At 35.9% G+C, this 23,131-nt stretch overlaps 1 protein-coding gene across 3 annotated transcripts in view; it reads right to left on the bottom strand.

Annotated features, from left to right (window-relative positions):
* The window catches only part of LOC123565034 (mitotic checkpoint serine/threonine-protein kinase BUB1-like), a 71,518-nt gene that overhangs the window by 12,205 nt on the left and 36,182 nt on the right, over nucleotides 1-23,131 (bottom strand). For 2 of the 3 annotated variants that reach the window (XR_006689082.2, XM_045359022.2), the window contains exons 11-23: nucleotides 21,126-21,236; nucleotides 18,732-18,951; nucleotides 18,142-18,292; nucleotides 16,696-16,816; nucleotides 13,835-13,946; nucleotides 12,666-12,794; nucleotides 10,994-11,132; nucleotides 10,075-10,252; nucleotides 9,072-9,472; nucleotides 6,477-6,616; nucleotides 2,282-2,368; nucleotides 1,392-1,481; nucleotides 476-648 (exon numbers count right to left, since the gene is read on the bottom strand). Coding sequence is in view for 2 of the 3 variants with exons in the window: in XM_045359022.2 (XP_045214957.2) it covers nucleotides 476-648; nucleotides 1,392-1,481; nucleotides 2,282-2,368; nucleotides 6,477-6,616; nucleotides 9,072-9,472; nucleotides 10,075-10,252; nucleotides 10,994-11,132; nucleotides 12,666-12,794; nucleotides 13,835-13,946; nucleotides 16,696-16,816; nucleotides 18,142-18,292; nucleotides 18,732-18,951; nucleotides 21,126-21,236 (2,052 nt within the window). In the remaining variant the exon portion in view is untranslated. The remainder of the gene's footprint in view (nucleotides 1-475; nucleotides 649-1,391; nucleotides 1,482-2,281; nucleotides 2,369-6,476; nucleotides 6,617-9,071; nucleotides 9,473-10,074; nucleotides 10,253-10,993; nucleotides 11,133-12,665; nucleotides 12,795-13,834; nucleotides 13,947-16,695; nucleotides 16,817-18,141; nucleotides 18,293-18,731; nucleotides 18,952-21,125; nucleotides 21,237-23,131) is intronic. The other variant, XM_045359023.2, reaches the window with a different exon arrangement.

Raw genomic sequence — 23,131 nt, 5'->3', positions numbered from 1 at the left:
AAGTTTCAAAGCTGTAACTCTTACGGTGTTTGAGAAAAGGTGGACCTAAACAAACATTTTAACGAAGGCCGATGATCAAGTGACAACAATATCTCATCAATTATTTTTCAAAAATCAGACAGGCTAAAAACCTTTGGGCATTATTTCAGGTAAAGATGGGCACCTGGCTATCATTTCTGGAACAGATGACCACCTAGGCATTATAGGTTATATTGGATATATAAGAAAAACAGTTTCTGGGTATTACTTCTGACAAAGATGTGCACCTTGGTATTATTTCGGGCATCTGGGTAGAACCACCAAACTTCTGAAAGCCATCTGGTGGCTTGCTCGTATGAAATAATTCTACATCCCTTGTGGAGTTTTGAAACAACAGCAATAAAGGAAAAGTGACTAAAATTCAGTAACATGACCATTCCACCATGAACTCCTCAACATCATACTACAACCTAATAAAGTCTGTATTAGTACTTACAACTGCAGCACAAGGAAGTTGTCAGGCTTGATATCACCGTGTATGATGTGACATTTATGTATATTCTCTATGAGATGCAGTAGTTCTATCGTCATGAATGCCATCACAGGTTCTAGATGCTGAATAATCGCTTCAGACTGCAGATTCTTCTTCTTACACTTGTTCACCAAATCCTGTACAAAATGACGACAAAATATATCACTACAGTCCTTACTGTAAAAGAATACAGGTAAATAATCACATAAGATATAAGGTCAGACACATCTTGGTCAATTTGTAAATTCATTTGTACAGATCCTGATGGCAAAAGCTTTTTAAATCACAATGTCTGGCTGTTAACATGTATCTACATACATCATACCAGCATGGCATACTTGGAAAGCGTGTAAAACAGTTGCTGTATTCAAACACGGTAAGCTGAATTTTTTTCTTTCAGAGATTTAAAACCATCGATTAACCAATTCAAATACTGTGAAAGAAAGAGCAATCAATTGTAACTCTATGAGCTGCAATTTAAGTAATCTCCATTTGGGTATGAATATATAGTTGTGTTAATGTAGTTTAAATATATCTATGGATTTCATTCTCAAATGGAAATTACTCGCACCGCAATTCATATCCATTAAAATAAATTCTTTCAATTTGTTTTAGCTGTAAGATCACAGTGACCAACACTATTTGCCAACATCCCAGCAGTACATATTTCTTATGCTTTGTAATTTGTTCTTGCGAGATCCCTAAACAATAAGAGTATGATTAGCTGATCTTAAGTCATTTCATTTTCCAAAAGTTACTCTTTAACCAACATACTGTGAAATCATTTAATTTGGTCAGTAAATTTTTTTGTCATGAGGATATAGATATATATATTGACCTAAGAATAATTAGTTCAAAGAACATCATTCTGAATACATACCAGCAAGGTTCCTCGAGGCTGATACTCGGTGACTAAGATACTTCCGTTCTCGAAGAAAAATCCATTGATTATCTGCATTACACTTGGTCTCTATGTAACAAATGAAAAATACTTCATCAGAACTGTGTGAATATCATAAATTATTTTCTATACAGAGTACACTGAAATTTAAAAATTATACGGTTGTGTAAGTAAATATGGCAGAATTCTTAACACACAGCTTCTGTGTTCCTTTACTCATGCTGATTTACAACAGAACACTGCAGGCCAGGCAGTATCAGGATACATAAGACATAAACAATTTCCACCAAACAGCCAAGGTAAAAGCAAAATAAATGGCAACTTCACTGTTGGCACTTACTATCAGGGATTGTTCTTACAAGGAAATGTATGAAAAAGCTTGTTGTGTTTGCCCGTTTTTGTTGGGTTTCAAGTAACAACAACTCCATTTAATAGAATATATGGTGACTTTCCAGCTTTCAGTAGTAGCAGAAGGCCTTGGGTGCACTTCCAGATGTTTATGTCTGGCAAGAACCGGCCCCTGGATAGAACCAATGACTAGCTGGCTGGCTTCTCCATATGAAATAGTTCTGCACCCCACTCAAAGTTTAGAACCCAAAGTAATGAAGGGCAACTGATTTAGATTCGGTGACCCTTATCATGCTGGACACGATTGATTCTGCCTTTACAACCAGTGCAGATCAAGATGCACTGTTCGCCATTCAGTCAGTATATTTTGGTAAGCATCCTTTTTAACAGTTAATGGTACTGTCCAAATTGAAAGGTGGACAAGTTCATTATAAAAATTAAGCAGGGTAAGGATTAATAATCAGCATCAAGACTCCTGTGTGTATCAGTCTCCAAATTCTACACCATACCAAATTACATACCACATCTACAGGATCATTCAGCTTTGACAGTCGATTGTGAAGCTCGTTACAGATATAGAACTCCCATTTCTGGGCAGGCTCTTCAACCTGAAAATATATTCAGACAAGGCAGTGAAAACGAACATGTCAAAGCAGACTTAAATGAAATAAAATATTGAATTAAGTTTTCGTAATGCCATTTCTAAAACTGATTGCATTTTTTAAATCACATTTTAAATTGTTTTGAAATTTAACTAGAGGGTCATTGACCCTAAAGTGCTCACCTGTGTATAATGCTTTAAGTGTGTTTATATAACATAATGGTACAAGTATTGATAGGTTTCTTCTATGTTAGCTGTCACACACATTCTTTAACCTAGGGCAATAGTTAGACAGTACAACCCTGATATCATATGCCAAAAATCAAGATTCTAGTTATTACTGATTCAGAGAAAAAGGTTTTCAAAGTTTCTTAATATATAAAAGCCTTTAGTAAGTACACGTCATATACAGGGGCTTGGCCATTTTTGACCTTAGGGCAATAATTTGGTCTATTACAGTAGCAGTTTCACACAAGAAGATTTTTTAAATTTCCACTATATACATATAGGGAAAAGTGACCACGCTCTCTGGAAGCATGTTTTTTGACGAATCGGAATAATTTGAAGAATCTAGGTAGAGGGTCACAAAAGGACCATTTGTGTAAAATTATTTTAAAATTGGGCAAGCAGTTTCACACAAGAAGATTTTTAAAGTTTCCATTATATACATATAGTGAAAAGTGGCCACGCCCTCTGGCGGCCATATTTTTTGACAAATCAAAATAATCTGAACAATCTTGGTAGAGGGTCACACAAGGACCATTTGTGTGAAATTATTTTAAAACTCGGGCCAGCAGTTTCACATAAATTTCCACTATATACATAGGGAAAAGTGAACGTGCCCCCTGGCGGCCATGTTTTTTGACGAATCAGTATAATTTGAACAATCTTAGCAGAGGGTGACAGAAGGTCCATTTGTGTAAAATAACTTCAAAATCGGACCATTGGTTCAAGAGGAGATGTCGTTTGAAGATTTTTCTATATTTAGCTCTGGCGGCCCCTATGTGCAACCAAGCAGAACCGTTTGAACAATTTTGGAAGAGGACCGATCAAGGAACATCCAGGCCAAGTTTAATCAAAATCCATTCAGTGGTTTTAGAGATGTTGTTTAAACACAACTGTTGATGACGGACGACTTGAAGGACACGGCGTGATCACAATACCTCAACATGAGCACTTTGTGCTCAGGTGAGCTAAAACAAAGAGGGTTATGATAACCCTTGATCGCTCACCTGAGTAATATGAGCTACATGTTTCAAATGTCAAACTGATGATAAAATATTAAGAAAGTCAGTAGGTCACATTCATGGTCAATGAAATTCAGTTTTACGATTTGTGTGCAAAACTGTGTATGTCATCAAAATTTCAAGGCTGTATCTTAAAAAACAAGTAGGTCAAGGTCACAGTCAAGTGACATCACCAGGTAATTATAATTAAACAGTCTTGAAAATAGGATCAGATGATTTTTTAAGTATTTTTCCTATAGAACTCACATAATAACTAAGTGACCCCAGGGCAGGGCCTCTTTTAACCCCAGGGACATATTTTGAACAATTTTGGTAGAGGACTACTAGACAATGCATCCTACTAAATATCAAAGGCCTAGGTCGTATGGTTTCAGACAAGAAGATTTTTAAAGCTTTTTCTATATAAGTCTATATAAAACTTGGGAACCCCAGGGCAGGGCCTCTTTTCACCCAAGGGGTACAATTTGAACAATTTTGGTTGAGGACCATAAGACAATGCTACAAACAAAATATCAAAGGTCTAAGTGTTGTGGTTTCAGACAAGAAGATTTTTAAACTTTTTTTTCCTATATAAGTCTATGTAAAACTTGGGACCCCCGGGGCTGGGCCATATTTGACCCTAGGGGGATAATTTGAAGTATCTTGGTAGAGGACCGCTAGATGATGCTACATACCAAATATCAAAGCCCTAGGCCATGTGGTTTTGTACAAGAAAATTTTCAAAGTTTTCCCTATATAAGTCTATATAAACAATGTGACCCTCGGGGCGGGGCCAAATTTGACCCTAGGAGGATAATTTGAATAATTTTGGTAGAGGGCCACTAGATGATGCTACACACCAGATATCAAAGCCCTAGGCCCTGTGGTTTTGGACAAGAAGATTTTTAAAGTTTTTCCTTTTGGTTGCCATGGTAATCAGAGTTCTGCATGGAATTCAATTCTTCGAACAATTCTGAAAGGGGGTCACCCAAGGATCATTCCTGTGAAGTTTGGTGTAATTATGCCCAATGGTTTTCAGGAAGATTTTTTTAGAAATTGCTGACGGACACAAGACGCACTACGGACATCAAGCGGTCACAATAGCTCACCTTGTCACTTTGTGACAGGAGAGCTAAAAAAACCCCCAGTATTTGTTATCACCTAGACAACATTCTACAATTGAAGACTATATAGCATAGCAGCATTTTCAAAGGAGGTAACATAATAGTGGATCTGAATATGAAGTACAGTAAAATACTGATCACCTGAAGTCACACAAGAATGAGCAAAATGCTTGATAAATAAAAAATTCTTGCAATCCAAACATAGAAAACATATCTGAAAACTACCTGGGAACAAAATGTATTTCTGACCCTGGTACTTAAATCAAGCTCATGTGAGCAGTATTCACTGTATCATAAATATACAAGAGGGTCATGATGACCCTGGATTGCTCACCTGAGTAATATGAGCTACATGTTTCAAATGTCAAACTGATGATTTTTAGAAATTTTTTCGAAGATTTTCCGATGTACAATCAAGTAACCCCTGGGGTGGGGCCAATTTTACCATGTGGGGTCATGATTTGAACAAAGTTTGTAGAAGTCTACAAGGCAATGTTACATATCAAATATCTAAGATCTAGGCCTTCTGGTTTATTTTTAGCAAATTTATGAAGATTTCCCAATGTACAATCAAGTAACCCCTGGGGCTGGGTCAATTTGACCCCGGGGGTCATGATTTGAACAAAATTTGTAGAAGTCTACTAGGCAATGCTACATGTCAAATATCTAAGCTCTAGGCCTTCTGGTTTATTTTTAGAAAATTTTGAAGATTTTTCTATGTACAATCAAGTAACCCCATGGGGCAGGGTCAATTTGACCCCGGGGGTCATGATTTGAACAAAATTTGTAGAAGTCTACTAGGCAATGCTACATGTCAAATATCTAAGATCTAGGCCTTCTGGTTTATTTTTAGAAATTTTTTGAAGATTTTCCTATGTAAAATCAGGTGACCCCGGGGGTCATGATTTGAACAAATGTTGTAGAGGTCCACTAGGCAATGCTACATGTGAAATATCTAAGCTCTAGGCCTTCTTGTTTATTTTTAGAAAATTTATGAAGATTTTCCTATGTAAAATCAAGTGACCCCTAGGGCAGGGTCAATTTTGGCCCCGGGGTCATGATTTGAACAACTTTAGTAGAGGTCCACTAGGCAATGCTACATGTCAAATATCTAAGCTCTAGGGCTTCTTGTTTTTGAGAAGATTTTTTAAGATTTTCCTATGTAAAATCAAGTGACCTCTAGGGCAGGGTCAATTTTGACCCCAGGGGTCATGATTTTAACAAATTTTGTAAAGGTCCACTAGGCAATGCTACATGTGAAATATCTAAGCTCTAGGCCTTCTAGTTTGTTTTTAGAAAATTTTTGAAGATTTTCCTATGTAAAATCAAGTGACCCCTGGGGCAGGGGCAATTTTGACCCCGGGGTCATGATTTGAACAAACTTGGTAGAGGTCCACTGGACAATGCTTCACACCAAATATCTAAGCTCTAGGGCTTCTGGTTTTTGAGAAGAAGATTTTTAAAGTTTTTCCTTTCGGTTGCCATGGGAACCAGAGTTCTGCATGGAATTCAATTCTTTGAACAATTTTGATCCAAGGATCATTCCTGTGAAGTTTGGTGTAATTCTGCCTAGTGGTTTTCAAGAAGAAGATTTTTTTAGAAAATGTTGACAGACGGACGATGCACGACAGACGACGGACATTGAGCGGTCACAAAAGCTCACCATGAGCCTTTGGCACAGGTGAGCTAAAAACATGTGTATGAGTGCATGATCCTGAAGAAATCATCTCAAAGACCAAGCTTGCCATTAAACAATAATTATTACCTTGATAGCCAGAGTAGATTTGACACTTGATTCTCCATCCATCATTCTTGTTCCCAGGTCAAGCTCATTGTCTTCAACAAGATATATTTTCGCAAAACCTCCCTCAGCTATCTTCTCCATAACTTCATATACCTCTAAACCTTAAAAAGAATTGACAACAGTCTGATTCCATCAAATAATGTTTTCATCAAATCAACACCCCTTGCCACACAGGCATACTTCCACGTCCCCCTCCTCACCATCGCCCGCCCACCCATCCGAACAAAATTTTGTGACAAATATCTCTTAAAGCTCAAGTTGACTATACTGTCTGTTCTTTCAAAATTTGAGAGGCAAAATGTTGTAAAACACACAGAACAAATATCTTGTGGTTATCATCATTCAACAATGGAACTGGTATACTGTGAAATCATTTAAATTTGCTGGCATGAAATTTCGCGCAAACGTGAAAAAAAGACTGTAAAAAATTAACAAAAAATCTTTTTTTTTCTGTTGAAATCGCTAGTACTGTACGTGGCATTATCATGTATCGCCTGTCAAATAGAGTGGCCCGTTTTATGGCCTTGTGAAATAAACAATATGACAGTCCAACTGATAATTGTTATTAATTGATGCTATGGTTAGGTAAAGCGTGACCGAGTCTAAAAAGGCCAGTTAAAATAAACGAAGTGTTTGAAGTCTTATTATGAACGGCGCCTGTCCAATTACTCTAAAACAACAATGACATGTGCGAATAATTCTTGTAACATTCAAGAGGATATATAAAATTGATCAGAAATAATTTCCATCATTCTCATCTTTCCTCCGAGAATACGTTAATATATTTGTTATAATACGTAAGAAATAACTATCTATCATTGACGGTATTAGTAACAGTATTCTTCAAAGGTTGTAAAATGGCAAAGTTGCGACCCGTCCGCAGTCGGAACCGGGACTTCCTGACCGCACTGATGCTTCATGTAAAAGAAGCCTCAAGTCTGCAGGTAACAGTGCAAGCTTTAATAAATGTCGTTTTATTTTCAACGCCATTTCAGATATGTAACGGCGGACAGTTAGCCTAACCAGTGTTGCTGAAAGGTGTATCAGTAATAGCCTGTTTTTCCACAAGTATTTGCAAACTTACCCACATGAATCAGACAACGAATTAATTTATACACATGCATTCAAATAATTGAATAGTTTTCTGTGAAATATTAAATGATGACTGAAGCCATATTTCGTATCACTTTTAAGACGATGACAGCGATATATTTCTAGCGTAAGTAATTAAAGCGTTCATAAAGAATAACCCATTAATCAATTAAAATTATTAATTTAATCAGACTTTATATTCCGTTTTTGTAAAAAGAAATAAGTTCCTATCAAGACAACCTTTAACTAACTGCAGATCAATTATGACCTTTTCAGAAAGACTGAAATACACAAGTTTCATAACATACATACATGTATATTTCAGGCAGGAAATAAATTCGGATAACTATGTACTAAATGGATTAATAATAGCGTGGTTTAAAATTCGCGCATCGGTCCTAGCACGAAATATGCGAAAATTCGTCCTACACGAACAACAAGAGCTGTCGGAGGACAGCAACGCTCGACTATTCAACAGCCTTGTCAATTGAATGAATACAAAAGTTGAAAAAGGGGCATAATTTTGTAAAATGCAAAGTAGAGGTATTGAACCTCTGTACTGCATGTCATATCATGACAGTGAACAAGTGTGTGAAGTTTCAATCCTTTCCAATTTGTGGATACTGAGATACCAGCTTACATACAAAAACTTCACAAAAAACTGCTAAGTCAAAGGGGCATAATTTTGTAAAAATGCCAAGTAGAGTTATGGGACCTTCACAGTGCATGTTAGATCATGACAGTGAACAAGTGTGTGAAGTTTCAATCCATTCTAATTAGTGGATACTGAGATATCAGATTACATACAAAAATTTAACCAAAAACTGCTAAGTCGAAAAAGGGGCATAATTTTGAAAAAAAAGAGAGTAGAGTTATGGGACTTGCTTAGTGCATGTCAGATCATGATAGTGAACAAGTATGTGAAGTTTCAATCCATTCCCATTAGTAAGTACTGAGATACCAGCTTACATACAAAACCTTAACCAAAAATTTCTAAGTCGAAAAAGGGGCATAATTTTGTAAAAAAGCAAAATAGAGTTATGGAACCTGTGCAATGTAGATCAGTTCATCACAGTGAATAAGTGTGTGAAGTTTCAATCCATTCCCACAAGTGGTTACTGAGTTACCAGCTTACATACAAAACCTTAACCAAAAATTTCTAAGTCGAAAAAGGGGCATAATTTTGTAAAAAAGCAAAATAGAGTTATGGAACCTGTGCAATGTAAGTCAGTTTGTCACAGTGAATAAGTGTGTGAAGTTTCAATCCATTACCACAAGTGGTTACTGAGATACCAGCTTACATACAAAACCTTAACCAAAATCGGGACTCGGACGCGGACGCGGACGCCGACGCATGGGCGAGTGCAATAGCTCACTATTCTATGAATAGTCGAGCTAAAAACGATTTCACAGTATGTAAATATCATATAGATTATTTGACAATATGCACATTGTTGTTCATACCTAAAGAGAGGATATTTCCCTTTCTAACACTAGGCATGTGTTCATCTAACTTGTTATAGGTGTCAAAGTGATGTAGCGGAGTTTTCAGGTGGGACAACATTTTCTCCCTATCTTCCCTATCAAACGGATCTTTTGGATCCACGATGCATATGGACATTGACATGAGCTGTTCCGTTTTCTCATCCAAATCTGGTGGAATGTAAGCGGATGTGTCGATCACGTGCATAGACTGGTTCCCATCATCTACAGCTTGTAGAAGACTCATAGTGTCCTCTGACTGGTCCATGACAGGTGTAAGTTTAACTTTTGATAGCACGTGGTGTGATTCCATTGTTGTATGGTGGAGTTTACTCGATTTGCTGTTTGCACTAGAATCTTCAGATGAACCCTCCATTATCGGGCTGAAAAATTCGACACAGTGTCAGTGGTAATTCACAGTAGTATTTCAAACAGGTTCACTTCTCTAAACTTTTTATGAGATTTAAATGAAATCATATCAAATATAAATCTGAAGCATGCATGGGATGTAACCCTTGTATGTTGTGTTTTAATTCATATTACATTTGATAAATCATTAATTGAGATGTGCCATGAGAAAACCAACATAGTGGGTTTGCGACCAGCATGGATCCAGACCAGCCTGCGCATCCGCGCAGTCTTGTCAGGATCCATGCTGTTCACTTTCAAAGTCTATTGCAATTAGAGAAACTGTTAGCAAACAGCATGGATCCTGACCAGACTGCGCGGATGCGCAGGCTGGTCTGGATCCATGCTGGTCGCAAACCCACTATGTTGGTTTTCTCATGGCGCGGCTCAATTTATTTTCTGTACTGAGTATTATGCCTTTTTTTCAAGAATGAGCCGACAGCAAGACATTTTTCCCACAGTGATTAAAGACAATCAACACTGGTCATACTACCTTCTGGTCAAATTCAGAATACTTTACTCTGCAAATTCTCTGGGCAAACTGCAAAAAACAAAGAGTTATTATAAATATATTTACCTGAGATTTTTTCTGAATGAGTTAGAAGATGAATTACTGGCTGTCTGATCTTTACTCTCCTGGTGTTCCATGTCTTCAGTATTGGTTTCTGGTCCTGCTGGTGCTGCTGGTTCATGTTTGTTATCTTCGTGCATCTCAATGTCACTCACATCAAGGCTTGGACTGTTACGAGCTCCACCTTAAATGATATTTAACATTACATTATACTAACAGTCAAAGCAAGAAATGTGCAGATATTTAGTTCGTAACAAGAATTTTGGCTTGTAACTAATAACATAAGCATGTTGGACTAAAAATTCAAAGGCATTCCTTCAACCTCAAATGGCTGACATTATTATATTTCATACAACATTATGTACAGTTGAAACTCGGTATCGGAAATTCCGAGGGATCAACTGTTTTACTTTGAGATGACAGAAATTCAACTTTAAATGATAATTTGTGCATTAGTTTTTGGGACAAGACTTGAAACCGAGATAAGCAAGTTTGAGATATCAAGATTCAACTGTATTTGATCTAATTTTTTGCATTTCAGGTAATATTTCAACTGCTTTACATAGTTTTACTCATAACTACATGTATGACACAGATAAAGGTGACTGCCGGAAGAGTCATAGCATCACTAGATGTGTGTCTCTGTATGGTCATAATTATGTTATGATGACATTTGAAGACTTTCATAATTTATTATCTTCACTGTTCAGAAAAACAAAAAACTGGAGATTTGTTTTATTTATTTATCTGTTAGGTTTTACGTCACACCAATTTAGTGCCTTGATTGGCTAATTACAGAACCAGTTATGGTCAAATAATTTGCAAAATTGCATAAAGAATTGTCATTTAAAGACACAAAGGCAAAAAAATCAAAGATTCTTTCTCTAATGAGTTAAAAATTGAACAAACTAAACCATAAAATTACCTGAAGAGTTGGGGTTGAAAGGTGTTGAGGCAAATTTGGCTGCTGCAGCAAAGCTCAGGTGAGAACCAACAGGTGCCAGTGTAATATCATCTCTAGGATGTGACTCAATACCCTCGAAATTGTCGTCTTCAAACATTGGCTGTGTATAAACAGATACAAGTCAAACATCAAACATAAATCACTATAGTTTGTTTGTTTTGGGTTTAATGCCATTTTTCAAGTTTTTTTGTTATGTAATGACGGGCAGTTAACCTTACCTGTGTTCCTGAATTCTGTACTAGTACAAACCTATTCTCTGCCCACTTCCCCACATGAATTAAAGGCGCAGGACAAATTATTTCAGACACAATGTCTTATCAAATACACGCCTTGCCCAGGGATGGAACTCACAACTCAGTGATCCGAAGATTTGTGCTCTCCATATTGAGCTAAGTGGGCAGACTAGTACTACTGATTACATACCAGTTACATAAATTATTTGTAAAATATCATGGATATCCTTCTATTTCATTTTATAACAGGTTTCGTGAATTACTCCAAATATTATCTTTTTAATGATAAATAATAAAACACACTTTAAACTTTCTTACACTCCCACCTCCAGAATATTCACTAGACAAAATAATTTCTAATGAAATAAACATTTGGACAATGAACATGGTATAAAACTTTTCTCAAAAACATTGAACTGGGGAAAGATTTAACTTGAGAATACAAGAAACACGGCAATGCCACGAAACCAGGTTTTCAACACTTTTCATAAGAATAAAAAAGTATACTGAATCACAGTGCACCACTTTAAAGCACAACCCTAACCCTAACCCTAACCTAACCCTATTTTTAGTAACAATGACCTTGACCTTGATCCCAGAAACCCCAAACTCAATCCCAAGCTACAACTTTATCTAAGTATTCTATACACCAAGTAACATCATGATCATTCCTAAGTTAAGTTATTGACCGGAAACCGTTTTTCTATTTTAAGTAACAGTGACCTTGACCTTGACCCCAGAAACCCCAAAATCAATCCCAGCCTTTGTCTTGATATAAGCTACATACATACCAAGATTTATTCAAATATCTTTACCAAAACAAAAGTTATTGACCGGAAACACCAGTTTGACGCCGCCCGCCCATCAGCCCGCCCGACCAACGACATACCCCAATCTAATAACTCAGGTTTTCCTGGTTAATAAAGAGTCTGCAAATACATCTTTTAACTTGGGAGTTAACAGGTACCTGGTATGTGAATGCAAGAGATTTCATGGACAACATCAATTTTAAAAAACCTCTGACAATTATATGACTTGAATATCTTACTGTATGATGAATAATCAGATATTTTCTAACATTTTAAGATCAAAGATGACGAAGTTGTTAAAGAGAAAAACATCAAAAATGGAAACAATTTTAAAAATAAGAACTTGAATGCCACCAACATTTAGAGCAACTACTGAAGATAAACAGGCCTGGGATTGAGATGCCTTTCAAGAACCTGAAATGACACTTTTCAATACATTTAATATACTAAATAAGAAAATTTTGGCAATCAAATGCCTGAAAGCAGGACCAGTCCTGTAAAAAACCCAGGCCTTGATAAATTAACTGTAGAAAACTAATAAATATGACATAAAATTGACAATATATTGAACAACTTGAACACTCAATGTACCTTCCCTTTAGAATAGCTACTAGAGTAACTAAATAGCACTCGTGTTGTTGAATCCGAATCTGATATGGTTGATGAATCAGAGAAATACTCTTCAACTACTTCTTCAAGTCTTTCAATCGTAACATGTTGCTGGTAACATATATTAGCTTATTAAAGTATTTATTTTTAAATGTCACACTTCTGAAATAAATGTCTGATCATTTTCATCTTTCTCCGACTGTTTCCTAACAGCTTTCATCAGGGTGTACTATCCTCATAATTACTATTATTATGTCACAAGTATCCAATTACACAAACATATTCAAATATAAAAATGTAATTAAACAAACAATAACATAATACTGAAACACTGCTTACTAAATCTGAATGAATTCTTTTCTCACTGTGTGCTAATATTATGGTACTGCAAATCATACAAGAACTTTATTTCAGCACACAAAATGTCCTATTTTGGACTTTCACAAAGTTCCTGTGATGCCAAATTATCCACTTACGCAGTATAAAATGACTGGGACTTCTGTTTTTGTTTATTTTTTTGCAATGACAAAAACAAGAAAATTAGTCCCCCAACAAACATTAATGATTTTACTGTAGTCTGAAATACTACTGAATTTAGTGAAACTTGCTATTTTCAAGCATTTTCAATTTAACTAAACATTCTGTCATTAAAATAATTTCAGTAAATTGAACTAGTTTAACCTTTAGCCTGCTGGCGGCATGTGATTCTGCCTTTGCGACCGGTGCAAACCAAGATCAACCTGCACCGTTGGCTATTCAGTCTGTAAATGTTCAGTGAACTCACCTTCGAATAATAAATGGTACTGCCAAAATTGAATGATGGACCAGTCGATTTTAGAAATTTAGCTGGGTAAGGGTTAAACTCACTAGAAATGGTATAAATTATAGAAATATTAAGTTTTAACTGCCTCTTTTTTGTTATTATTTGCTTGTACACATAATGAAATATTTTAATTTGTATTCATATTGTTTGGTGTTTTTGATGAAAACAACCTTTTTATGTAGATATAAATTACAGAAGATAAAGTCAAGGGAACTTTTCGCAAGTTTTTTCACATTTTCCCATACTGATGCAACCATGAATCCACGAAAAAGTTTTTCACATATATACATGTGTACCCAGTTTACGGTAAAACAAGCAATATACATACCAAAGATCGTGTAGCTGGTTCCCGTATATTTTCTGAAGTGGTACTTCGAGACTGCTGATGAAACGTAGGCTTTATGCTGGTGTTTCTTGTGGATGTGTTGTTTGAAGGAATACTACAAAGAATATGCCAGTAAATTAAATACAACTAAGTTTAACTTATCCATCATCAATAACCAAATTTCAGTTAGCAGCTTTTTACATACATAGTCAAACTCAAACTCGACAGGACCAGCAAAAATTCATTCAAGTCGTCGGTAGTTCAAGCCATCAAACAAAATACATTATATAGGGATTTTGCTGGGACCCGACAATGAGTTCAAGCCAAGGGTGGTGTCTGAATTACCTAAGTTTGACACTGCCGGTCTAATGTTCAGACACTAAATTATTTTATTTCAGTTTATACAGTACAGTGTTTTTTAAGGCCATTTTGGGGGTCGAAATTCAACCCCAATCCCCTCTTCAAAAACAATATCTTTTCCCTCTTAAAAAAAAACAAGAGGACCATGATGGTCCTGAATCGCTCACCTGTCCCAACATGACCCAGTTTTGAACTGAGTATGACGTCGTTTTTTTTCTATTATTTGACATAGTGACCTAGTTTTTGAGCTCATGTGACCCAGTTTTGAATCTGACCTAGATATCATCAAGATGAACATTCAGACCAACTTTCATACAGATCCCATGAAAAATATGGCCTCTAGAGAGGTCACAAGGTTTTTTCATTATTTGACCTACTGACCTAGTTATTGATGGCACGTGACCCAGTTTCAAACTTGACCTAGATATCATCAAGATGAACATTCTGACCAATTTTCATGAAGATCCACTCAAAAGTATGGCCTCTTGAGAGGTCACAAGCTTTTTCTATTTTTAGACCTAATGACCTAGTTTTTGACCGCAGCTGACCCAGTTTCGAAATTGATCTAGATATCATCAAGATGAACATTCAGACCAACTTTCATACAGATCCCATGAAAAATATGGGCTCTAGAGAGGTCACAATGTTTTTTCATTATTTGACCTACTGACCTAGTTATTGATGGCACGTGACCCAGTTTCGAACCTGACCTAGACATCATCAAGATGAACATTCTGACCAATTTTCATGAAGATCCATTCAAAAGTATGGCCTCTAGAGAGGTCACAAGGTTTTTCTATTATTTGACCTACTGACCTAGTTTTTGAAGGCACGTGACCCAGTTTCGAACTTGACCTAGATATCATCAAGAAGATGATATGAAGATCATGTGAAAAATATGGCCTCTAGAGAGGTCACAAGGTTTTTCTATTTTTAGACCTACTGACCTAGTTTTTGACCGCACGTGACCCAGTTTCGAATCTGACCTAGATATCATCAAGATGAACATTCTGACCAACTTTCTGACCCAGTTTCGAAATTGATCTAGATATCATCAAGATGAACATTCAGACCAACTTTCATAAAGATCCCATGAAAAATATGGGCTCTAGAGAGGTCACAATGTTTTTTCATTATTTGACCTACTGACCTAGTTATTGATGGCACGTGACCCAGTTTCGAACCTGACCTAGACATCATCAAGATGAACATTCTGACCAATTTTCATGAAGATCCATTCAAAAGTATGGCCTCTAGAGAGGTCACAAGGTTTTTCTATTATTTGACCTACTGACCTAGTTTTTGAAGGCACGTGACCCAGTTTCGAACTTGACCTAGATATCATCAAGAAGATGATATGAAGATCATGTGAAAAATATGGCCTCTAGAGAGGTCACAAGGTTTTTCTATTTTTAGACCTACTGACCTAGTTTTTGACCGCATGTGATCCAGTTTCGAATCTGACCTAGATATCATCAAGATGAACATTCTGACCAACTTTCATAAAGATCCCATGAAAAATATGGCTTCTAGAGAGGTCACAAGGTTTTTTTATTATTTGACCTACTGACCTAGTTATTGATGGCACCTGACCCAGTTTCAAACTTGACCTAGATATCATCAAGGTGAACATTCTGACCAATTTTCATGAAGATCCATTCAAAAGTATGACCTCTACAGAGGTCACAAGGTTTTTCTATTTTTAGACCTAATGACCTAGTTATTGCCCGCAGCTGACCCAGTTTCGAACTTGACCTAGATATCATCAAGATGAATATTCAGACCAACTTTCATTCAGATCCCATGAAAATTATGGCCTCTAGAGAGGTCACAAGGTTTTTCTATTATTTGACCTACTGACCTAGTTTTTGAAGGCACGTGACCCAGTTTCGAACTTGACCTAGATATCATCAAGATGAACGTTCTGACCAATTTTCATGAAGATCATGTGAAAAATATGGCCTCTAGAGAGGTCACAAGGTTTTTCTATTTTTAGACCTACTGACCTAGTTTTTGACCGCACATGACCCAGTTTCGAACTTGACCTAGATATCATCAAGATGAACATTCTGACCAACTTTCATAAAGATCCCATGAAAAATGTGACCTCTAGAGAGGTCACAAGCAAAAGTTTACGCACGGACGCACGGACGGACGCTGCACGATCACAAAAGCTCACACTGTCACTTTGTGGCATGTGAGCTAAAAATATTCCAAAAAACTCTTAGAAATCTACATAATTATGCAAATGGTGGAACTTAAAACACAAGACAATGTAGGTTTAAAAACAACAACAAATACTGTAGAATATGTAACTCATTATATGTAAAACTGCATGTTTCCTGAAGGCATGCATTCAGACTTATATCTTAACTTTGAAAAAAAAAAAAGTGATTTAAAATGCCCAAGAATAAACTTAATTCTTGTAAGCATGACCTTCATTTTACATATGATCAGTGTCTTATTCTTATTTCATTTCCAGTCATTAAGTAAGTATATCATACCTGTTGTTTTCATCTTGAAATACTGTGAATGGAGCAGCAAAAGGTTTAGGTGGTGCTTTCTTTTGTTCCTGGGACTCATCATATATCATGAAAGGTAGGCCACTTCCGGCAGTTCCAGACCCTGTCATAATAGATAGGAAAGAAAATTAAGCATTTACAGATATCCACTGCTCATTTTCACTAAAATATTTTATCTCTAGATATTTACTTCAAATGTAGATCCTCATCAAATGCATTTAGATTACTAATAAACTAATTGTGTATGTAGAGGTACAGTCATAATCAAATGCATTTAGATTACTAATAAACTAATTGTGTATGTAGAGGTACAGTCATAATCAAATGCATTTAGATTACTAATAAACTAATTGTGTATGTAGAGGTACAGTCATAATCAAATGCATTTAGATTACTAATAAACTAATTGTGTATGTAGAGGTACAGTCATAATCAAATGCATTTAGATTACTAATAAACTAATTGTGTATGTAGAGGTACAGTCATAATCAAATGCATTTAGATTACTAATAAACTAATTGTGTATGTAGAGGTACAGTCATAATCAAATGCATTTAGATTACTAATAAACTAATTGTGTATGTAGAGGTACAGTCATAATCAAATGCATTTAGATTACTAATAAACTAATTGTGTATGTAGAGGTACAGTCATAATCAAATGTCATGCAGTAACAGTCAACTGTAAAAAAAACTTCAGTTTTAGTTACACCTTTAAATTGCTTTTAGCTAAACAAGTATTATGTTTTTACTATTTTAAACGAAACACATAGTATGCCAATACACATAAACTTGCTACTGGCAAGTTGATATAACATATGTAGAAATAGTACATATTTTCAAATACGAAAATTGGGTCTAGTGTATCTTTAAATATACAGTAACGACTGAAAATTGCACCTCCTTTTTCTGAGAGAAAAACACTAATGAAAGGAGAAATCTGACACAGAAATAATGATACTGGGTACAAACATTCAACACAGAACAATGAATGACAGCAAGGCAGACACATGGCTGTAGAGATATCCTCTACCACCTGTCTTTAAATGAAAGTCAACTTTTATCTCAAGTGTCTCTGTTTTAAGGCACATTAGCGTTCTTTCATGAAATGACAATTTATTAAATGAACAGTGTTCTGGGACATTTTTTTTTGTTACCAGTCTTGTTGGGTTTAAAGTTCAACATACATCTGAAGTCATATGTGTATCAGCATACTATGTGTTTGGACATTTGAACAAGAACTGTTGCTAGCTGTTAACTTAATGTCTCTACCAACGGAAGAGTCCTACATACATACAAGATCATATGGTCTTTGTTTAAATGTCAGTTAGAAATATTGCCATGCCACTGACTTAAAGTCACTACCATCAGAAGAGTAGTCCCAAACTCAGCATAATGGTCTATCTAAAAACAATGTCAGGGAGTTTACCTGCAGGCTGGACAGGTTGTTCTGGCTCAATCATCTGTATATCCTCTGATGGAGCAGGTTTATCAAGTTCTAGTGAAGTATTAAACATTCCCATCACCAGTCTCATAGCTTCCTTAGTATTTACTGTAGGGGACGGTGCTCCACTCATTGTCTGAAACATGCAAACATAATTTGAATACCTACCACTCAAATCCATTTTAGGAAAATAAAGGGTCTTGTTTCAAGTTTTAGGTGCCCATTCTCCTCACCATGGAATAAATTTTTCTCACACTGATTTTGTAAAAATTATCTTCTCACTGAAGGATTTCGGAATGAACTTTTAACTTCTAAAAATTCTCCTTTAAAATGCCCCTCCCCCCAAAAAAAAGTAACCATTAGAGGACCCTTGCCTTACTTCCCTAAAGTGAAGGAGGTGAAATGAAAAATGAATTTCAGTATTTGCGTAACAGCTATAGAAGTAAGTTTAGTGTATTTGTTATCTACTAAAATATATTTCTTGTCGAACATTTTCTTTGGTCAGATAGAATCCTGAATGTGAAAACCGTATGATGCTTTTTATCAAAGCCTGATGATATAAAAAAGTCAGTTACCCTATCAAAGCTCTCTGCTGACTGGGGCTGGCTTATGCTGGCAAATGAATTTGGTGTTCTATTGCTAGAGTTTAGACTCTGGTTCCCAGCTGTTAAACACTGTTGCTGCTGTTGTAGAGGACGTTTGCTACTGGAAGCCTGGAGCTGGGCCATCATCTGTGGAGGTATATTCTCTGTGTTTCCATGGCAACCATCTTCAAACAACAACTGACGTGCTGACCTAATCAAAATAATTAGATGCTTCATTACAGACACAATTACCAATACTAGAGATGCTTTTGAGAAAAGCGCATGTCTCCCACAACTGCCTAATCATCTAAATAGTAAGTCAGTCTTTATATACTGTTTACTTAATCCACATGTGCATGCGCTTTCCTGACACCAAAAGGACGCCTATACTACTAGTAGTAGAGGCGCCGGTTTAGGGGTAAAACTGCGCAAGAAATCTGAGTCTTTTTGGTAAATCAAGGGCCATAACTCCGAAGTGCCTAGGCCGATTTGGCTAGTTATCGAACTTGGCCGAGCACTTATTGGCAGACACATTTTGTTGAAGTTTGGTGAAGATCGGATGAGAAATGTTTGACTTAGAGTGCGGACAAGCTTTGTGACAGACACACAGACTGGAGAAATCAATATGTCTCCTACACCACTGTGTGGCGGGAGACATAATTACAAATAACCATGACATCTGGGCAAAGACAGTTAATATCCTTTAAAAGGACACTCAATAGTTTAGTTTTAGTCATTTCCTTACACCTGCACTCTGAGTGTTGAGTTCCCATGTCTGGAAGAAAAAATAAAAGTCCAGTTTCTTTAAAGTGAATTTCTTTCCTTACCTTTGGTGAACACCTACCTCATCACCAACAACCACATTAAGAGCTGAAGATTTACTCTGCGTTGTGTTTCAAATAAACTCAATGTTTGTCTAACCCATCTAACAACAACAGAAATAGAGTGAAATCACTTATTCAGTAACCTCGAAGATGAGTAAATATGCATCAAAAATTTAACCTGAAATTTCAAACATCAATGTTCGTAGAACACATCGAATAAAAAACAAATAATCACAATTAAACCGGTTTATATCGTTTAAACCACTTAAAACGTAGTATTTCACAAGACTACACAGTAATAAATTTAACCATTCACCATGCAGTAATACACCGATGCCCATGTGTGGAACAAAATCTCATTTACTGATGAAAATAATTTTGAACGATATAGAATTCTAAGTTACAAGCAGATTCATGAAATATTGGTGCAAGAGTAACAGATTTTGTGTCATATGATATGGGTTATGATGAGGAAGATCTGTTTTAAGTCTGAATTAAATCCATGCAGTAAAAATAACCTGAAACTGCATCAAACAGGGATCATCCTACAAAGCGACTTTAGCGATATCGTCGCTGTAAAGTCGGCTACTTCGCTTAATTATCGCCTCCGGGCGAAATCCAAATCGCCGAGTTTTTTCTGAGTGTTGTAATCTGTTTACTTAAAGTTGTAAAACTTGATGCATATTCTAGATTAAATTACCGATAAATCCATGGTCAACCCCGTCTACTCGCCTGTCAAACTTCAGCCAATCGTAGTGTAAAAATCTCACTGTAGTTAATCAATAAGATATTGTAAGCCGCCGCCATTTTGAAAAATTTTTATCGGCGTGTAAAAAGCAGATAAACTTAACGAGTGCATGATCTTATGCATCAATTGTAAATTATTTCTTGATTTTATTAAAAATTACTTCAAAAATTATTTCAAATACGGCCAATTTCTGTAAATGAATTGCCCGGGCGCTGTGGATAAAAAACGATTCAGTGGACGTCTGAACTGCGGTACAAAATATTGTAAAAAGATCGCCAATATCTACAAGTTTGGTATTATTTTCGAAAAGATAAATAAATAAATCAATTAAATATATAAATCTGAACAGGTTGATGCAAGAATCGGGCATTATTAAAGTACGAGAATCGAAACATGAATGAAAATTTTCACGGCGTTCCAATCATGCACCTGATAAATTTACGAGTTTCGGACGAGTAAATTTCGTATAAAAATTTAAAGGCGACTTTTTCATAGCTCAGTTTGTACTTTATTTAGAAATTCATGAAAATAATAATGCAATATTCAATTTCCTTAAATAATTACTGTTTATAAATTATAGCAAGACCCACAGAAAGCGGATATATATGCGGGAAACTGAATACTATGCCGAATCTTCTCCTAAAATTTTGACCTAGGATGATCCCTGATCAAAACAAAGCTACCAAGTTGAGTAAGGTAGCTTTCTATATTCTTTCTGTAGTCCAGCTAGAAGTCCTTTATGCAAACTTGAAAGTTGAGTTTGAGTAAATACATGTATTAAAAGGATTACTACATGAATAATAACAAGCTTACAGTTGAGACTTTGATGCAGATGCAAGTTCCTGGGACCGTACATTCTGTTCCTGTAGTCGACTCTGGATGTCTTTCTCCAACATTTCCTGGTGCCGCTGTATCTCTGCCTGCCTGTAAAGCATTAGACAACTTCCAGATAAGAAAGGAAAACGTCCGTCAAAAAAATCGCACAGCTTTTACTGTCTTAAGATGAAATAAAGGACGGAATTCTTTTGCCTTTTGTCTTTATGAGATTGACAGGTGATTTAGATTAATAATTAAAATTAATGTTTGCAGCTATACAAAAAATATAACAAGAGCTGTCCGTAAGACAGCGCGCTTGACTTTTCTCAGTGCTTGGCTCTTAATATGAGCTTTGCCAGTAAAAAAAAAAAACTTCCAAGTTAAAAAGAGGCATAATTCTGTCAAAATTCAAACCAGAGTTATAGGAATTGTGTCTCCTGGTGTAGATTTTGATAGTAAATAACTATTTTGAGTTTCAAGTCAAAAGCTTTAAAAGTAACAGAGATATTTGACTTTATCTAAAATTTTAACAAAATTTCAAAGTTAAAAAGGGGCATAATTCTGTCAAATTCAATTCAGTGTTATGGGGATTGTTTCTCCTGGTGCAGACTTTGATAGTAAATAAGTATTTTAAGTTTCAAGTCAATAGCTTTGATAGTAACAGAGATATTTGACTTTATCAAAAACTTTAACCAAAAATTCTAAGTTAAAAAGGGGCATAATTCTGTCAAAATTCAAACAGAGTTATGGGGATTGTTTCTCCTGGTGTAGACTTTGATAGTAAATAACTATTTTAAGTTTCAAGTCAATAGCTTTGTTAGTAACAGAGATATTTGACTTTATCAAAAACTTTAACCAACGCCGACATCGGGGCGAGTGCAATAGCTCTACATTTCCTTCGAAAAGTCGAGCTAAAAACGAAACCTTTACAGAAATCGCAATAGTTTGATGGTCATGACTCCCGGATTTCTGGGGTTTTTATATATTCTGTGGTAAAAATGACTATTTTTGTTACAAGTCATGATCCATATTAATTAAATGTAATAAACATTAATAAAATCTCTCAAAATCCGTTTTTATTGTTCTTTCCTTCCTTTGTTTGAAAGTAACACGTATTTTGAACTTGTTCGTTTTTTCTGCATGTTTATGACGATCACACAAACCAAAATTTTGTGTAATGCTATGCCTTATTTCTTGTTCTGTGACACTCGTTTTATACAGTCTATCATAACGCATCAAATCATTGACAAAACACGAAATGAAACAGAACACAGAGAAGATCGTCATTTCTGTCAAACTTGTCCCTTTTTGATCACAACATAATACGTGGTTGTGCGAGATTTGGCTTGTTTAATAACGATTGGTCTGGCATTCCCGTGACGACGCATGTGCAGAGAAAAGATTAAAATGGCGGATTGTTTTCACGGCTGAATGTGTGGCGAGTAAATCTTTATCACAAGGTCTCTGTCAGCTTTATTTTATGTCCACACCATATTACGATCGCTACTGTAAATCACTTTATATTAGCGTGATCTTTATTTCACGAATTCCGGTACCCAGAATTATTTTATGAATTACGAAAGGGTCAGGAATTTCCGTACCGTGCCGAATTTATGCATGTCAAAGACTCGTGAAACACATGTTCCGTAACCATTATTTTGTACTATGAATCGGTTATTGTATTCACACAGACTGAAATAATTGAGCCTTTAAATCCTTTATTCAATTTACTGGCGATAATTCTTATTACACTTAATAAGTGATAAAATGTTCAAAGTTTGATACAGCCATTTCATAAATGATTAACGTACAAGTATATAATACAAAGGTGTGATAAATTGTCCGATAATCCCTCTTGAACGTGTGAAAATACCAGGTTTGTCGAGAAGATGATATGGATCTTCCTCTCGGGCAACACGCGCTCTGCTTGTTTGACACATACGAAGTGCATCAAGGAGATGCATTCTGTTAAAAACTGCCTGCTGCATGTAAATCTAACCTTT

Source organism: Mercenaria mercenaria, chromosome 2 (assembly GCF_021730395.1).
Source record: "Mercenaria mercenaria strain notata chromosome 2, MADL_Memer_1, whole genome shotgun sequence".
NCBI classification, from domain to species: Eukaryota; Metazoa; Mollusca; class Bivalvia; order Venerida; family Veneridae; genus Mercenaria; species Mercenaria mercenaria.
This window is presented reverse-complemented; position numbering and strand designations above follow the sequence as displayed.